Raw genomic sequence first — 17,228 nt, 5'->3', positions numbered from 1 at the left:
TATTATATGCCGGCCGCAGATAATTACAAAAATAAGCTACAATGTCGAAAGTGCGGAAAGTTAGGACATCACGGAAAAGACTGTCGTAACAGTCGTTACTCGAACCGGTTCGCACTACCACAACCTGATAAAACACGTATAAATACCGTAGAGAAATTCTGCAAGCATTGCAAAAAACGTGGCCACACACAAACCGAGTGTTGGCATTTGAACGAGAGACCTCGCAACAAAACGTCATATCACCCTCCTCGACCACAAAATAATGGGAATAAAAATAACAACCCTAGAAAAGCGATCGAACCGCGTAGAAAGAAGAATTCCGGATCCGAGTCTAGTAGCGAAAACGAAAGGAAAACAGCCGGAAAGAAAGATAAGCGCGCTCAGACGTATCAGGTCGCGCAAGTAACTCGAGCCGCCCAGCCGAGCAGCGGCCTAGACCAAATCACGCTTCCGATACGAGAGACGCGCTCGGGAGAAATTAACATGCTTTTCGATTCGGGCGCAACCCTTTCACTCATCAAGGTAAAAAACTTGAAAGGGAAAACTAGAATTTCCCCCGAAAAAATCACCCTTGCAGAAATAACGGGGCACAAAATGTACACCATTGGAAGCATGCAGGCCCACATTAATCTAGGCGAACAAGTATTAAAACACACCATGTACGTGGTCAAGGATGACTTCCCCATGGAGTACGATGGAATACTGGGACTCGACTTCATGAAAAACCACCGCGTGATTTGCGATTACGACAAGCAACAATTGAACATCGCCGGCGTCACTTTCAAAATAAAACCTTACGGTAAGATAATTCTACAACCGCGCAGTGAGACTATTGTCCGAGCAACCACTAACCGAAATCAGCCCGGAGTAATCCAAGCAAAAGAAACTAAGCCCGGCGTATATATCGGTCGATGCATGGTCGAGCCGAAGGATTTTGCATGCGTAGTCAGCATCATAAATACCACAGAAAAGCCGGTAGAGATAGGCACGCCACACGTGACCATAGAAGATCCCGACGAAAGTGATCATCAAATATACGCGGTTATCAACAAGGCGGAACGTGCGGATAAACTCCCACGAAGCAAACGGATCTGACAAACATTGCGTACCCAGCATCTCAATTCGGAAGAACGACAGGCACCCACACGGATATGCGAAGAATACCAAGATACCTTCCACCTAAGTAGAGAACCACTGACATGCACTGCAGCAGTGAAACACGAAATACGTACACAAGCCGACTCATCGCCGGTCAACGTACGGCCGTATCGCCTCCCCGCAAAGCATAAGGAAGAGGTGAATACACAGATAAAACAAATGCTGCATGATGGCATTATCAGAGCCAGCACGAGCCAATGGAATGCACCCCCACTAGTGGTACCCAAAAAAGCTGACTCGTCTGGAAAACCAAAGCTCCGAATCGTGATCGACTTCCGAAAGCTTAATGATCTGACAATTGGCGAGTCTTTCCCCCTACCCAATATTGAGGAAATATTAGATCAACTGGGAAACGCCAAATATTTTTCGACGCTAGATTTAGCGTCGGGGTATCATCAGATACCGATGGCTGAGCCAGATAAACAAAAGACAGCATTCTCGACACCATACGGACATTATAAATATAATCGGATGCCCTTTGGATTAAAAAATGCGCCAGCCACCTTCCAGAGGCTGATGAACTCGGTACTCATGGGAATTCAAGGACTCAGATGCCTAGTATATCTCGATGACATAGTGATATACGGATCGAGTCTAAACGACCATAATAAACGCCTAACGGAAGTATTGCAACGCCTACAAAAAGCGAACTTAAAATTGCAACCGGACAAGTGCGAGTTTCTGCGCAAGGAAGTAAATTACCTAGGACATGTAATTTCCGAAGATGGAATATCGCCAGACCCGGCAAAATTGCAAGCCGGCAAAAATAGAAGATTTTTCGGAGCCTAAAAAGGTCAAAGATATCCAATCATTTATAGGCCTGGCCGGATATTACCGAAAATTTATCAGCGATTTTTCCAAGATCGCGAAACCATTAACAAAATTAACAAAAAAGACGGAAACATTCGCGTGGACTGCCGAACAGCAAATAGCTTTCAACACATTAAAAGAAAAACTAACCACGGCGCCCGTTCTTCAATACCCAGACTTTGCAAAAGAATTCAATGTAACTACCGACGCCTCAGATTATGCAATAGGAGCCGTACTGTCACAGGGACCGATAGGAAAAGACCGTCCCATTGCTTACGCGAGCAGAATATTAAACCGTGCCGAGCAAAACTACAGCACGACAGAGAAAGAATTACTTGCAATAGTATGGGCTGTAAAACACTTTCGGCCGTATGTCTATGGGACAAAATTCAAAATCGTAACCGATCACAAACCCCTCATATGGTTATTTAACGTAAATGACCCCGGATCAAGATTGATCCGATGGCGATTAAAACTAGAGGAATATGATTACGAAATTATTCATAAGGCTGGTCGAGCAAACGCGAACGCCGACGCGCTAAGTCGCAACGTGAAGCGAGAAGCTCACGTTACAGAAGCAGCTAATAAAATCCTCACACTAGACGAAGACGGCGAATACGCACGTGCATCTACAGAAGATGAAAAGGAAGAGGACAACGTATGCAAACCAGCATACACAGAAGAAAAGAAAAAACAAATTCTATATGAATATCATGATGCACCTACGGGAGGGCACCAAGGAATTGAGAAAACAATAAAAAGAATACGATTGACACATAATTGGCCCGGATTAACGGCCGATGTAGAGCGATACATTAAAAAATGTAAGCTTTGTCAGAAGAATAAACTTTCTCGGAGAATAAAAGCTCCTCTTGTCGTCACGGACACGCCTAGCCGACCTTTCGAAAAATGTGCGCTGGATATAGTGGGACCACTAACGCTGACAAAAAATGAAAATCGGTACCTACTGACATTCCAAGATCATCTTACAAAATTTAGTAAGGCGATACCTATACCGAACCAGGAAGCAAATACCGTGAGCAAAGAATTTGTCACGAAGATCGTCCTGGAATACGGAACGCCAGAATACGTACTGACCGACCAAGGCACCAACTTCCTGAGCGAAATTTTCAAGAATACGTGCAAGCTACTGAAGATAAATAAAATTCAGACTACCGCATACCGAGAGCAATGGTATCCTCGAGCGATCACATCGGACCTTAGCAGAATACCTGCGACATTATATAAATAAGGACCAAACCGATTGGGACAAATGGATCCCGTACGCGATGCACACATATAATACAACGCCTCAGGGTACACACCGTTTGAATTAATCTACGGTCGACAGGCAAAACTGCCAACGGCCCTGACAAAACCGCCTAAACCTACCTACAACTACGACGATTACGCGCAGGAATTACGGGAAAGGTTAAGGGCTACTAATCGTGTCGCACGCGAAAATATAAAAGACGAAAAGGCCAAGGCCAAGACGCAGTACGATAAAAAGACAAAAGAAATAAGATTTAAAGTCGGCAAAAAAGTATTACTTTACGACGAAACGCTCCGACGCGGAAGATCGAAGAAACTCGACGCGCAATGGACCGGACCGTATACGGTAACCGAAAAACATTCTAATATAAACTATACAATAAAGCGAGGGAGGACAACGACGCGCGTACACGTAAACCGTCTGAAACCGTTTATTGAAGCCTAACCCGCGGTCAAAAGAGAGGATAAAAAACATGCTCACATGCACACACACTCACAACAAAAATAAAGAATAAAAAAAAAAATTGGACTCACCGAAACGAAGATCGCCAACCAGGAACATAATCCATAACAGCAGTCAGCAAAAGAGGAACTATACACTAAAACTAAACTAAACACTAAAACTAAATTACCCACTACAAACTACTATACTACCACTACAAAGTATCCATGCACGGATTAGTCAACCGCGTCCATGTCTGGATCCTCCGGCGGAAGATCCAGATGCGGCAAGTTCCCCCCGCGTAAATAAAGGTCCACGGCAAATTCAAATTCAAGGTCGAGATTGTCCTCGAACTCGTCACCAAAATCGCTCGTCAAAAAACGAGCAAGCAAAGGACCGGGTATTACCACTTCCTCAAGCTCTTCGCTCGGAAAACTCTCCGAGACCACGTCACCCTCCGCACCGGCGGGTACAAACATCTCGGACTCCTGCGAAAGGTCCATAAATAGGTCCAAATCGTCATAAGGAGCACTATCAGGGTCTGACAAATGTTCAAACCCGTTGACGAGCAACGGCTCAGCGGCACCCGTGCACTCCTCATCAACGGACGAAAAACTTTCGCCCAAAAGAGCCACAGTGTCAAGATCGCTGAAGTCGTCAAAACTGTTTTCACTCTCCTCAGCACTTTCCTCACTGGAAGACGCAAAGAAAAATTCACGACGAGACATGATTATAAAAACAAACTTCAAAGCAAACGCACGAACAGCCGACAGGAGACTAAAGGGTCGGATCGTCCAGAGGAGAAAAGACACACGAAAGAAGGTGTAAACAGATAACAGGATGCAACGCTAAGCAGCGATAAAAAAATGAGGAATCAACGAGAAACACAGGCAACGGAAACGAAAATATGACACATTTTGAAGCGCGAAATAATAAACGATACAAATTGGAGAATTCTTTTCCGCCCCCATCTAAACTTGAGAATCCCTTTCCGCTCCCACGGTCCCACAGCGATCACATTATAAAAATACTTTTGTAGCAATTAAATATAATACATATCACAAAAAAAAAAAATTTTTTTTAAGAAAACAAAATAATTACAGATTTATAATCTGGGTGACGCTAAGTTCCGCAGAAGACTCGGACATAAAGGCGCCATATGAAATAGAAAAATTTACGCATCATCCAGGGATATATTTTGAAAAGCTAGGAGGATTACATGAGGTTGAATCTTTTTGGAAGGTAGTCATCAAGATAGACGTGACGTCACTATCAAAACGACTCACACAGGTAGAAAAATACGTACGCAAAACGGATAATCTATGCAAAATGATAGCAGTCATAGGTAAAGAAACATGTGAAAATTTACACAGCGTCATTGCAAAAGGGTGTGAAAAAACTAATAAACTAGTAGAACGCATAAACTCAACATACAATATAAGAATACACAGAAGAGGATTAATCGACGGGATAGAGTCAGTCGCAAAATCATTGTTTGGTACAATGGACGCAAACGACGAAAAATTAATTAACGAACAATTAACGGTATTACACGACTCACAGGAATTAAACAAACACGCAATAAAAAACCAAATAAAAACAATGCAAGCCACTATCGCCCACATTGATAACAGTGAAAGAACTATTCGACAAAACGAAAATACTCTCGCGGACGTGACAGACAAACTAAGAACAAAATTATTAGAAGATGAACGCCAAAGTAACCTACACGAAAATTTTATAATAATTAACGCGGTACTGTCTGATCTAACACGCGACGCAGAAGACGTACTAGAATACTTAACGTTTTTGAAAGAAGGAATTCTGCATCCTCGTTTAACACCCATTTCAATAATAATAGAATCACTTAAAGACGCTAGCTCGCAATTGCCCGAAGGACTCTACTTCCCATTCAGAATAAAAGAGAATGAATGGTCGACAATAGAGAAATTTGCGACAGTAGGCGCATACTGCGACCAAATAAATATATATACTATTTTACGATTCCCTTTAATTTTGATGCCAAAATACGAAATACTAAGCGTAATTCCGTTACCTATCCCAAGTCAGAACAACATTTTCTCATTCATAGAAATTAACAACCCCCTGATTGCAATAGACACAGAACAGCGTACTTACATAATCCTCGCAAAGAACGACCTGCGGAAATGCATAGAGATAAATACCGAATACCTATGCGCGGAAAATCACCCCGTATATCGAATAAACCCAGACTCTATCTGCGAAATAAAAATGTACCTAGAAACTAAAGATCATTATAAAAATTGTAACATAAAAAATGCGACGTCGAACCACAGCCTATGGATAGCGCTAAGTAATTCACACTCGTGGCTATACTCGTTACCACGAAAACAAGTAATTACTCTACATTGTAAAGACCACGGAAAAATAAAGGAAACAATTGAAAAAGTAGGTAAAATTACATTAAAAAATAACTGTAAGTTAGTAACAGAAAATACAATTATAAGATCACCCAAGATGTCACATGAGACAAGAGTAGAATCATATCTACCTCAGTATAATATTTCACTACTACAGAAGCCTGGCTTAGAAAACGATACAGGCCTCAAAGAAATAAAATTAAAAAATATTATACCAAATCCGACGGAATTAAAAAATTCCAAGGATAAATTAGAGGAGATAGACAACAAACTAAATAAAAATTCAAGTTCAAGTTTTCAGTCGCCACACTTTATTTTTCCAATGGCAACAAGCGGAACAACAATTGTAATAATAATAATAGCCGTAGTAATAGGATTTATTATAATAAAAAAGAAAAAGCGGAATAACAATAAGCGGGTTACATTAGATATAGATACAGAATATACGATACCGAGATCTATCCTAAAATGAAGCAACAGCACACGTTTCTAACACACAAAAATATATATATATATATATATATATATGTAATAGTAATTAATAACTATATGTAATAGTAATTATTACATACTATATACAATTTGATCCATCGTTTCCTGCGGGGAAAAAAGCGTGGCATTAGTTTGCACAGCTCTACGTCTCAGATTAACAAAATCAGACCACACGATATATCGCGTTACACCGGAACCAAAGAATCAAAAAACTTATTTCTGCAAATTTCGCTCACACACCGGATGTGCACAGCTGAATTGACTATGACCATATATGGCCCGATTTAGGGAATTACACCCCACCACTTCTATTTTCTACGAGATTATAAAAAACTGACGACCCAATCGAGCCCCAAAGACTCGATACTGTCGTTACAGTAAACAAAGTTCAAGCTCAAGAACACAGCAGCAGCCAGGCGGAACCAGCCCCGCAAATTAGCCCGGTGACATAGAGTTTCCAGCATAAGGACAGGATGAAAATTCCTGTGAAATTTGAACTCAGTCAGCCCATCGATGGAGTGCGCCCATTGGACCACCCAGAAAGGTACGGGAGACTTCTACGAAGCATCTGCCTCCAACCAACAGAGAGATGTCTAGTGGAAACAGAGTTTCCTTGGAGAAGATGGTGCCGAAGCTGTTATCGCCAACGATACCGGCTTTATTGCACCATACGAGATCCATCGGCACACGGATACCGGACGCAGCTCTCACCTGACGAACATTGGGAAACAATCACCCAGTGTTTCAAATGCGGAAAAGTGCTAATGAACGTGTGCCCTGCCAGAGACTGCCGGAAGTGCATCGAGATATTCCTCGACGAAGAAGAGGCCATAAACGAAACCCTAGACATGAACATGTTCAGCCTCGAAAAGTCTTAAATCTATGTGTACGCGAATCTGAGAACGAGCAATACCAGCTACAAATGGTATGTAACTATTAGTATAAAACACTAAGAAAATAGCAATTAATATATAGTTTTCTTTTTACTACGCGAAAAGCGATAAAAAAGCGAAATCTATTAATTGCAAAAACTCAGCCCCCTCGTTTTCTTTTCAATAAGAGAGAGGGATGTTGTGAGTGCGCGACACTCACACAAACTTTACTTGCAATAACGATAAGGGTGTCGAGTGACACCTCGCGTGATATCACCGTCCGGCCTTGCTACCGGGAATCACACCGGCCTTCACACCGGACATCGCACCGGGCAGCATATCCGGTGACTACTCATTTCGCCACCCAAAATCTCCTGATTTCCGGTGGAATGCGTCTAGCTAGCAATTGCTGGCTAAGCTAGTGCACGGGCCAAAGGCCCGTGACCGCGAGTGACATCCCTTAGTAACAAGCCGAATAGCTGAGTATATAAAGGCTAAGGAAAGAGAACGAATGGGCTCATAATTAATAATAATAGCGACGAGTATATGTCGCTCGTCGAAGCTACCAACTGTAGTTAGATATACATCTTTCGGGTTCGATCAAGAAAGTGTAGAGGAAGAATAAATATATATCTCTTGTTATTAACTCTCGGCGTTATCTTTTGGAAACCTGATCCAGAGGAGTCATCGGTAGCGATCCCGCACTGTATCCCGAGACGAGGGATACAACAATTGTTAGACAAATTCAACTTCACTTTTTTGACGCTAACGTCAAGCGAAATGGTCACGTGATCTTTTGGACGCTCTGAAAATAAACGTCGAGCGTCAGCATCAAAAGGCACCTTACACCGAGCACTTGGTACGCGTATCAAATAGTAAATAACTAGTGAATGTGTTTAATTAAGACACTATAAAAGTAAGTATTCTCACGTCCGCCATTTTTCTTTTAACTAGCATAAAAAATTAGGTATGTTTTGTATATATGTATATACGTCAATAATTTTTGGAAACGCCAAACTTTATGCGACAATGAAACGAAGACACGATATTTATGATCTTGAGACTGTAAAGGTTATTGCGATGTATTATATATGTAAAACATTATGCTAGTTACTTGCTAGTTTGAAGAAAAATGGCGGACGTGAGAATACCTACTTTTTTAGTGCTCTAGTTTAATCACTGGCTGATCAGCTTAAATTCACTATTTGGGTGCGTTGTTAAATTCGCAACGGATGCAGCCAGATACACCAGAATGTCATTCCATCTTTGTTACTTACGGAAAGTTGAACAAAGATAGAATGACATTCTTGTGTATCTGGCTACATCCGTTGCAAATTTAAGAACGCACCCCTTGATACGCGTACCAAGTGCTCGGTGTAATATCGAAAATTTTTTCTTTGGCTTTTAGATCGACTTCTTAGCGGAAGCGCCCCGATTGACCACGTTGCAATTGACCACAACCATTTACAGCAATGAATGCTTAGAGTTTTTCCGTTAGACCGCCAATTAGAAAAGCGGTGGTCAATTGGGACGTGGTCAATCGGGGCGCTCCCCTTCTTAGCCCGGATCTACAATAGTGTAGTAAGCCTTATGCCATAAGGAATTAACCAATTATATTTGATTATTCTTCTCTTCTTCGATTATAATTGGTCAATTTCTTATGGCATAAGGCTTACTACACCTATTGTAGATCCGGGCTTAGACCCGGTTCCACAACTCACAGTTAAATTAACTGGCCGATTATTCCATTGGAATTGACCAATCGTATTTGTCGTTAAGCAAAATTAACAAATACGATTGGTCAATTCCAATGGAATAATCGGCCAGTTAATTTAACCGTGAGTTGTGGAATAACCGGGCCTTAATTGTTTTAGAAGCAATCTGTGCGTGCGTTAAAATAAATTATTGCCGGTTTTAACCGTTTTTAAATAAACTACAATCTGACACAATAGATTAATGAAATTTAGTGTACATTTAAAGTAAATTTAATGTACATGTATCTGAAAAAACTGCGTTGTTTCCCGCCAGTTAGTGCGCAGCGCCGCCGATAGGCGAGCAGAAGGCTTAACTGTCTCGAGAGTAAGATGCAGCTAACACGCTACATAAAGGTGCAATTTCATGCGAGCGAAGAAAAGCTGGCATTTACCCCTCTTCTTCGATTTTCGACAATATGACTGTATCAGCTAAAACACGCTGAAAGTTCGACTCAGTCCAACTATCGGCGAAGCACGCCAAATACGAAATATAAAATTAACGTCATGATGGAACAGGTAAAATAATAAAATATATTTTGAATAAAATAAAAATGGAAAAATATTAATTTTTAATAGGATATAAAAATATTGAAACAAAATTGATATATGTCATAGTATATAAATAATAATATATCCCAAATAACAAAAAATATTTATAAAATATTTATAAAATATTTATAAGAAAAAATATTTATGATAAATATTTTGTACATATTTTTATGTCCAAGTTTGTCAGGTATAAAAAAAATTATAATAAACATTTATGAAAATATTTAAAATAAATATTTATACCATTTATCAAAAAATATAAAAAATATTTCAAGTTCATATACCATAAATATTTTTCAGTACATTTTAAAAATATATTCTATATAATATTGATAATAATTTTTGTATCATTTCTAAATGGTTTATGAAAAATAATTATATAATCTTTAAAAAATATTTTTTGAAAATAAATTTGTAAAATATTTATAAACATTTATAATAATATTTATAAAATATTTATAAGAAGGCAAAATATTTATGATAAATATTTTGTACATATTTTTATGTCCAAATTTGTTAGGTATAAAAAAAATTATGATAAATATAAAAATATTTAAAATAAATATACCATTATTATTAAAGAATATAAAAAATATTTCAAAAGTTCATATACCATAAATATTTTTTAGTACATTTTAATAGTATATTCTATATATTGTTGATAATAATAATTTTTGTATCATTTCTAAATAATTTATGAAAAATAATTATATAATTAAAAAAAAAATTTTTTTTTAAATAAATTTGTAAAGTATTTATAAATATTTATGATAATATTTTGTGCTATTTGGGAAGTTCTTGTTGATTGCAATGCTAATTGTATACAAATACACAGTAAATAAACAGAAAGCCAGCGAAGACATACTCCATAAAAAGATAAAAGTAGGAATAAAAAGCCAGCTTTTCTTCGCTCCATGAAAAGGAAGGAGGCGAATAGCGATAGTTAAGCGACGCTGCTTTTTATTGGATAGAGAGGGGAATAAAAGCCAGCTTTGCTTCGCTCGCATGAAATTGCACCTTAACGTGCAATTTCATGCGAGCAAAGCAAAGCTGGATTTTACCCCTACTCCATCGATTTTCGTTAAAATGACTGTTTTAGCGCATCTCAGCGAAGGCATGCTCAAAGTTCGACACAGTCGAACTTTACAGCGAAGCAACCACGAAGTAAGACTAAGGAGACGTATCTTCTATAGTGTAGAACGAAAAAGTTGGTTACAAAAAATGTTCCGTATGTGGCCAGGTTTGCCAAATGGAAAAACCTGGACCATTTCGTCGCCATCTTGAAATTTGTATATGTACATAGTATTACGTTTAGTTGAGTTAGTAATAAGTAAGTGTGTGTATGTAATGTTTCATACACACACTTACTCATTACTACCTCAACTAAATGTAATACTTATGTACATATACGAACTTCAAGATGGCGACAAAATGGTCCAAGTTATTCCATTCGGCAAACCTGGCCACATACGGAACATTTTTCGTGACCACTTTCAATCTATGTAGATAAGTCTCCTTATTCTTACTTCATGGAGGCAACTATACCTGCTACTGTACGTCTGTAATATTCGAAGTACGCGATGTACTGACTATAATACTGATTATAATTCATTTTTATACGCGGTTAATTACAGACAGAGTTGCAAAATAATTTAATTATTGATTAATAATTGAATTAAATTAAAATTTTTTAATTAAATTTAGTTTAATTAAAAATTAAATTTCAATTCTTGATTAAATAAAATTTAATTGAGAATTAAATTTCAATTTTTAATTAAATTTTGTTGTAATTAAAAATTAAATTTTTTTTAATTAAAAAATAAAATTTAATTTTCAATTACAACAAAATTTAATTGAGCATTAAATTTAATTTTTAATTAAATAAAATTTAATTGAGAACTAAATTTTAATTCTTAATTAAATTTTATTTAATTAAGAATTAAATTTAATTTTTAATTAAACTTTATTTAATTGATAATTAAAATTTAATTTTTAATTACAACAAAATTTAATTAAAAATTGAAATTTAATTCTCAATTAAATTTTGTTGTAATTGTAAATTACATTTTAATTTTTAATTTAATAAGATTTAATTTAAAATTGACTTTTAATTCTTCAATTTCAATGTAATTAATTGAAATATTTAATTAATTATTTGCAACTCTGATTACTGGTTCGGAACAAGAACAAGTTCTTGTTGATTGCAATGCTGATTATATACAAATACACAGTAAATAAACAGAAAGCCAGCGAAGACACTCCATAAAAAGATAGGAGTGGGGATAAAAAGCCAGCTTTTCTTCGCTCCATGAAAAGGAAGGAGGCGAATTGCGATAGCTAAGCGACGCTGCTTTTTATTGGATGGAGAGGGGGTAAAAGCCAGCTTTGCTTCGCTCGCATGAAATTGTACCTTTAAAGCCTGCGTTCGAAAATAGTTTTAGCTGGTGTTGGGAAAAAAAGTTAAGTTGGTAGTATTGAGAATTCCCAACGCTGGGTGTTTACGATAATGGCTATCCGAGTAATTTTCTCTAGGACCGAAATGTATGATAAGCACAGCCATCTACTACCATCATGATTCGTGACAACTCAATGCTGTCTGGTATTCGTCATGTTAAGCGATGGGTGCCGCCACGGTGCGGAGGCAAACGGTAACTAAAAATAGGTCCAAGATATGCTGTTTGAATGCTTCATAAAAAACTTAAGAGAAAATGACTTTTTTGGTAAATTTAACCTATTTATTAAACTACGCAGGTGAGGGCAGTTGCAAATATATTGAAGGGGGAAATGTTGTGAATGCACATTACTTGATAACGCGATGACAGTGGCATCACAGGTGATGATAAAGAGAAAACGAGTTTAATATTTTTATGTCTAAAGTCAAGCAATTTATACAGTAATGAAATTAATATATAAATTATAAAAAATATTAATGAAAAAATTATTAAATGTTCATGTTTGTGTAAAGCCGAGTCTGGACAATGCAAGCACTGCATAAGCTCTTATATATTTAATTAGGTAAAAGTTATATATAAATATATTAAAAGTATTATTATACTTTTAATTATTTAATTTTAATGTAACAAATATTTTTCACTTAATTTACAGGACAGAAATGATGATATAGAAAGATCTACATGCATTGATATTAAACAGAAATGAGGCAAATTAAAAAACACTCAGAACAATGTATGAAGCGGTACCAATTGAAAAATTTTGTCATAGATTACAAAAAGAATGTAATTACATTGGTACCCAAAATTAGTCCATGTATGTTAGATGAACTTGTGCAATGTATATTAAAAGGTAATTAATTAGTTTATTGTATAAATAATAAATATACATTCTTCAAATAATGTACACAATCAAGAATTTTTGCAGATAAGAAAAACAGTATGCTTATAAATTAAAAGAAGGCTACAATAAATGAGAAAAGATCTGCACTTAATACTGCTCCAAAGAAAAATATATTTATTACCGTAGAAGAATGCAAATGTATCTTTAGTCAGACAATTTGTTCACCAATAGAAAATGATTCTCTTTTATATAATGTGATTACAAATTAACTAATTTCGAGTACCTTGTAATTACATTCTTTTTGTAATCCATGACAAAATTTTTTAATTGGTAACTTCCAGAGATTGAACATATCGGGTAAATTAATGTACTGCATGTATAGTCATATAGCCGCGAGTAGTTCGCAAGATCGCCAGTAGAGGTAATAGGCGGGTTCTGAGCCAGACAATGGGGATGACGTCACTAGGGGGAAGGAGATGGGGGAAGGGTATGTTTTCGAAGATCCTTTGGATCCGCCGCCTCGCAGGTGTCAGATAAGGGAAGGAGTTTCATAATATCTTATATATATATATTTATTTATTTTGTAAATCTAATCTTTTTTTTTATTATTGCGAATATTGATATTTCCGGTTCCCAAAAACATTTAATACGTAGTCATTTTATTCGAAGATATGTAAGTACACTGCCGAACAATGATTCGGCCCATTCCCTAGCGAGTTTATCTAGGACTTGTCCTATATAAATTTTGCTAGGATGGAATGGGTTGAATCATTGTCCGGCAGTGTACACAGATTTTCTTCGACTCGAAACTTTATCGTCACGTCGATATTAAATTTTATTGCATTCGGATACTTTTGCCGACGTGCTCGACGGAAAAGCCTACAGTTGCGTTTGATATTACCCCAAAATAAAAATTTTTTGATACAATTGAACACGTTTTCATATGTCGAAGCCCATAGGCTTATTAGTTGTAAACAAGTAGCATGGATATATATATATGGCGAGACTCTTAGAGTAACTCTTAGACCAAAAAGATCAAGCGTTCGAGATCGCAGCTCAATCGTCGAAGTTTTTCTGAAAGTGAAATTTAATTATTAAAATATATTGCAAGATGCGTACTGTACAGATTATATATCCAGTAGAAGGTGTAAGTATAAGTGACAGTGCAAGTTTTATGTGCGGTAAAGTGTATAGATTTAATAATAATTTTTAAAATTTTACAGTTTGTATACGTAGACGAGACACCAATTACAGGTGTCACATTTGCCAATAGTATTACGGTACCACTACTCCCACAACAAAATCAAATGTATATACCATTGAGTAATTTAATTTCGGTGCGCGGTTCCGTAGGACCACAGGTAAGTTGTAGATTATTCAATTTAATGTCATTATATATATATAATTATAATTACAATTATAAATTTTTTACAGCCGTGGTTTCCCTACGCTGATATACACATCCCCGGCTTTATCAATATCGAAAAGAAAATCTGGACGCAATACTTTAGGAAGATCAATCAGGACCATAATGATGATCTAATAAACCATTCTTATGGAGAATTTGGCATGGCCGACGTATTTGATTTACGCAAATTGTTTAATATGGAGCCGCTGGTTGACGAGGATTTGGAAGATTGGAGTCGCGATGAAATTGCACCGATTAATGAGTCTGGAGCCTCTAATCAGCGATTTAGAAATTTAAGAATAGTTTTTTTAAACAACATACATTTATATTTTTATATTTATACTTTTGCATTAACTATTTTTTTATTTTATATGTAATAATTAATTAAGAATATATGTTATTTAAAAAAATAAAAAAATAAAAAAATAAAAATTTAGTCAGTCTCTCTTACATTTGTCTACTCATCACCATACTATCCTTTCACTTTTTATCTCGTATTATTATTATTATTATTATTATTATTATTATTATTATTATTATTATTATTATTATTATTATTATTATTATTATTATTATCATATATATATATCATAGTTGACATGTTTGCTGAAAAACTTAAGAATACGTTTAATACTCACTCTCCAAAAATTTCTTTATTACGATTGAGCATATGTCGAAGCTCAAGCGGTCCACAGACTTCAAAGATCACGTGACTATTTACAAATAGTATGGGTATATATGACGATACCCTTAAAGCATCCCTTTAGAGCTACGGATCATAGGTTCGAGTTATAGTCGGTTTGTCAAAACGTGAAACCTACACAAATTTTCAACGCGGGTTAAACGAATCTGCGTTTTTTTACATATAATGGAAAATTTCGAACAAGTAGAACGCGAACTCTTAGAACAAGTAAACGGAGTTGCTACATTGAGCGAATTTTTTACATGGCTACAACAATGTGAGGAATGCATCGAACAGCTCGGGGAACGCAATCGTACCAAGCGTCTTCGACTAGCTGTTGGACAGAGACAATCTTTGGTAGCGAGAATCGCGCGACTCGAGGGTGAAAAAACGCGACTGCAAAGACGTTTTATACACGTAGGTGGTAATTACGCGAGCACTAGTGACAATAGCGATAACGCGAGACTTGAGTGGCGTGAAATAAATACTGCGTTCAAGAGCCGTATCTTAACCGGTGTAATAATTAATGTGCATCACATCGAACCACGTCAACTTTTAGAAAAAGCTAAAAACATTGTGCTCGAGCGAGTGCGGGACGCTCTAGAAAGACACAACAGTCTAAAAGTGAACACCGCGTTTAACGGTGAGTTTGTAACAGGTGAAAAACATGCTAATAAAAGCATTACCACGAAAAACAGCGCTCTCTTTAAAACATCGGACTTGGACGAGTGGTATGAGCGGTACATTATCGAGGTTACGTTAGCGAAGCTCGAAGAATTTGAAGAAGGCGATAGTGGATGGGCGCTGTCGCGTATACAAAATTTAACCGTAAACGTGAACAAGTACAATCCTATGCATGCGGGGCATCACGTGACATTACCGCGGCAGATAGCAACAAAACGTGCGGTTGTTAGCGTGAAATCAACAGACTATGCATGCTTCGCGTGGTCGGTGATAGCTGCTCTGTATCCCGCAGAAAAGCATAGTGAAAGAATGACATCGTATCCGCATTATACAAAGATTCTGAATTTCGACGACATTGAGTTTCCAATCGCTCTGAAGGACATTGAAAAATTTGAGAGACTCAACGACATTTCAGTCAACGTCTACGGGATCGAAAAGGATAAAATTCTTCCGCTGCAGCTCTCCAAAGACAAGAAAGAGAAGCACGCCAATCTTCTGTACGTGCAAGATTCGGGCGAAGACAGCATGGGCCACTTTGCATGCATCAGGAATCTGTCCCGCCTAGTGAGCTCGCAAGTGAGCAAACACAATGGAAAAGTATACATTTGTGATCGGTAAGTATACAAGTAATGAAACTCGGATTCTTTTATCTTATAAGTAATAGTAAAAATGAAAAAATCTATTTATTTTGCAGGTGCCTACATTACTTCAATTCCAAGGAAAAGTTGAATGTCCATAGCAAAGACTGTCAACGGATGAATGACTGCGCTATCCGATTGCCTACTGAGGACGACAAGTGGCTGAGCTTTCGCAACGCAAAGAACAAGGAGCAACTTCCCTTCGTCGTTTACGCGGACCTCGAGACTACACTGCGGAAGACGCAACCTGACACGGAGCAAAAATCGTACATATACCAGCATCACCAGATATTCAGCATCGGATACTACGTGCGATGCTCGTACGACGACGCGTTATCCGTGTATCGGTTTCATCGTGATCCCGATTGCATATCATGGTTCGCGAAACAATTAGAAGAATTGGCGCATAACGTTAAGGCTCGTTTATCCGCTAATGTTCCCATGAACACGTTGTCGAAGGAACAGTGGCAGACGTACCGTAGCGCGACGCATTGTCACATCTGTGATAAACCGTTTACGCCAGATGATACGCGGGTGCGCGATCATTGTCATATAACCGGTAGATATCGTGGTCCCGCGCATTCAAATTGTAATCTAAATTATAAAAATTCATTTTATATTCCAATAGTTTTTCACAATTTATCCGGTTACGATTCACATTTTATAATAAAGGAAATAGCAAGCGCGTTCAAAGGCTGCGTTAATCTGCTACCAATAACAAAAGAAAAGTATATTTCTTTTACTAAATTTGTTAAAGATACTACCGAAAAA

General features: G+C 37.2%; 2 protein-coding genes and 1 long non-coding RNA gene across 15 annotated transcripts in view; 1 reads left to right on the top strand and 2 right to left on the bottom strand.

Moving 5' to 3' along the window:
• Positions 1-17,228, bottom strand: part of LOC105837331 (fasciclin-1) — a 412,374-nt gene that overhangs the window by 344,574 nt on the left and 50,572 nt on the right. The gene's annotated exons all lie outside the window — the stretch shown is intronic.
• The window catches only part of LOC105833243, an 80,125-nt gene that overhangs the window by 29,087 nt on the left and 33,810 nt on the right, over positions 1-17,228 (bottom strand). The window lies entirely within an intron of this gene.
• Positions 11,854-16,449, top strand: LOC118646237. Of its 3 annotated transcripts, none has more exons than XM_036288710.1 (2): positions 11,854-13,054; positions 13,130-16,449. In XM_036288710.1, exon 2 carries the CDS (start codon positions 15,322-15,324, stop codon positions 16,435-16,437), a length of 1,116 nt encoding a protein of 371 aa, XP_036144603.1. In that variant the 5' UTR covers positions 11,854-13,054; positions 13,130-15,321; the 3' UTR covers positions 16,438-16,449. The 3 variants fall into 3 exon arrangements, with proteins under 3 accessions (XP_036144603.1, XP_036144604.1, XP_036144602.1); XM_036288711.1 differs by having other exon boundaries at positions 11,854-14,192; positions 14,269-16,449; XM_036288709.1 differs by having other exon boundaries at positions 11,856-14,406; positions 14,480-16,449.

The sequence above is a fragment of the Monomorium pharaonis genome, chromosome 6 (genome assembly GCF_013373865.1).
Source record: "Monomorium pharaonis isolate MP-MQ-018 chromosome 6, ASM1337386v2, whole genome shotgun sequence".
NCBI classification, from domain to species: Eukaryota; Metazoa; Arthropoda; class Insecta; order Hymenoptera; family Formicidae; genus Monomorium; species Monomorium pharaonis.
This window is presented reverse-complemented; position numbering and strand designations above follow the sequence as displayed.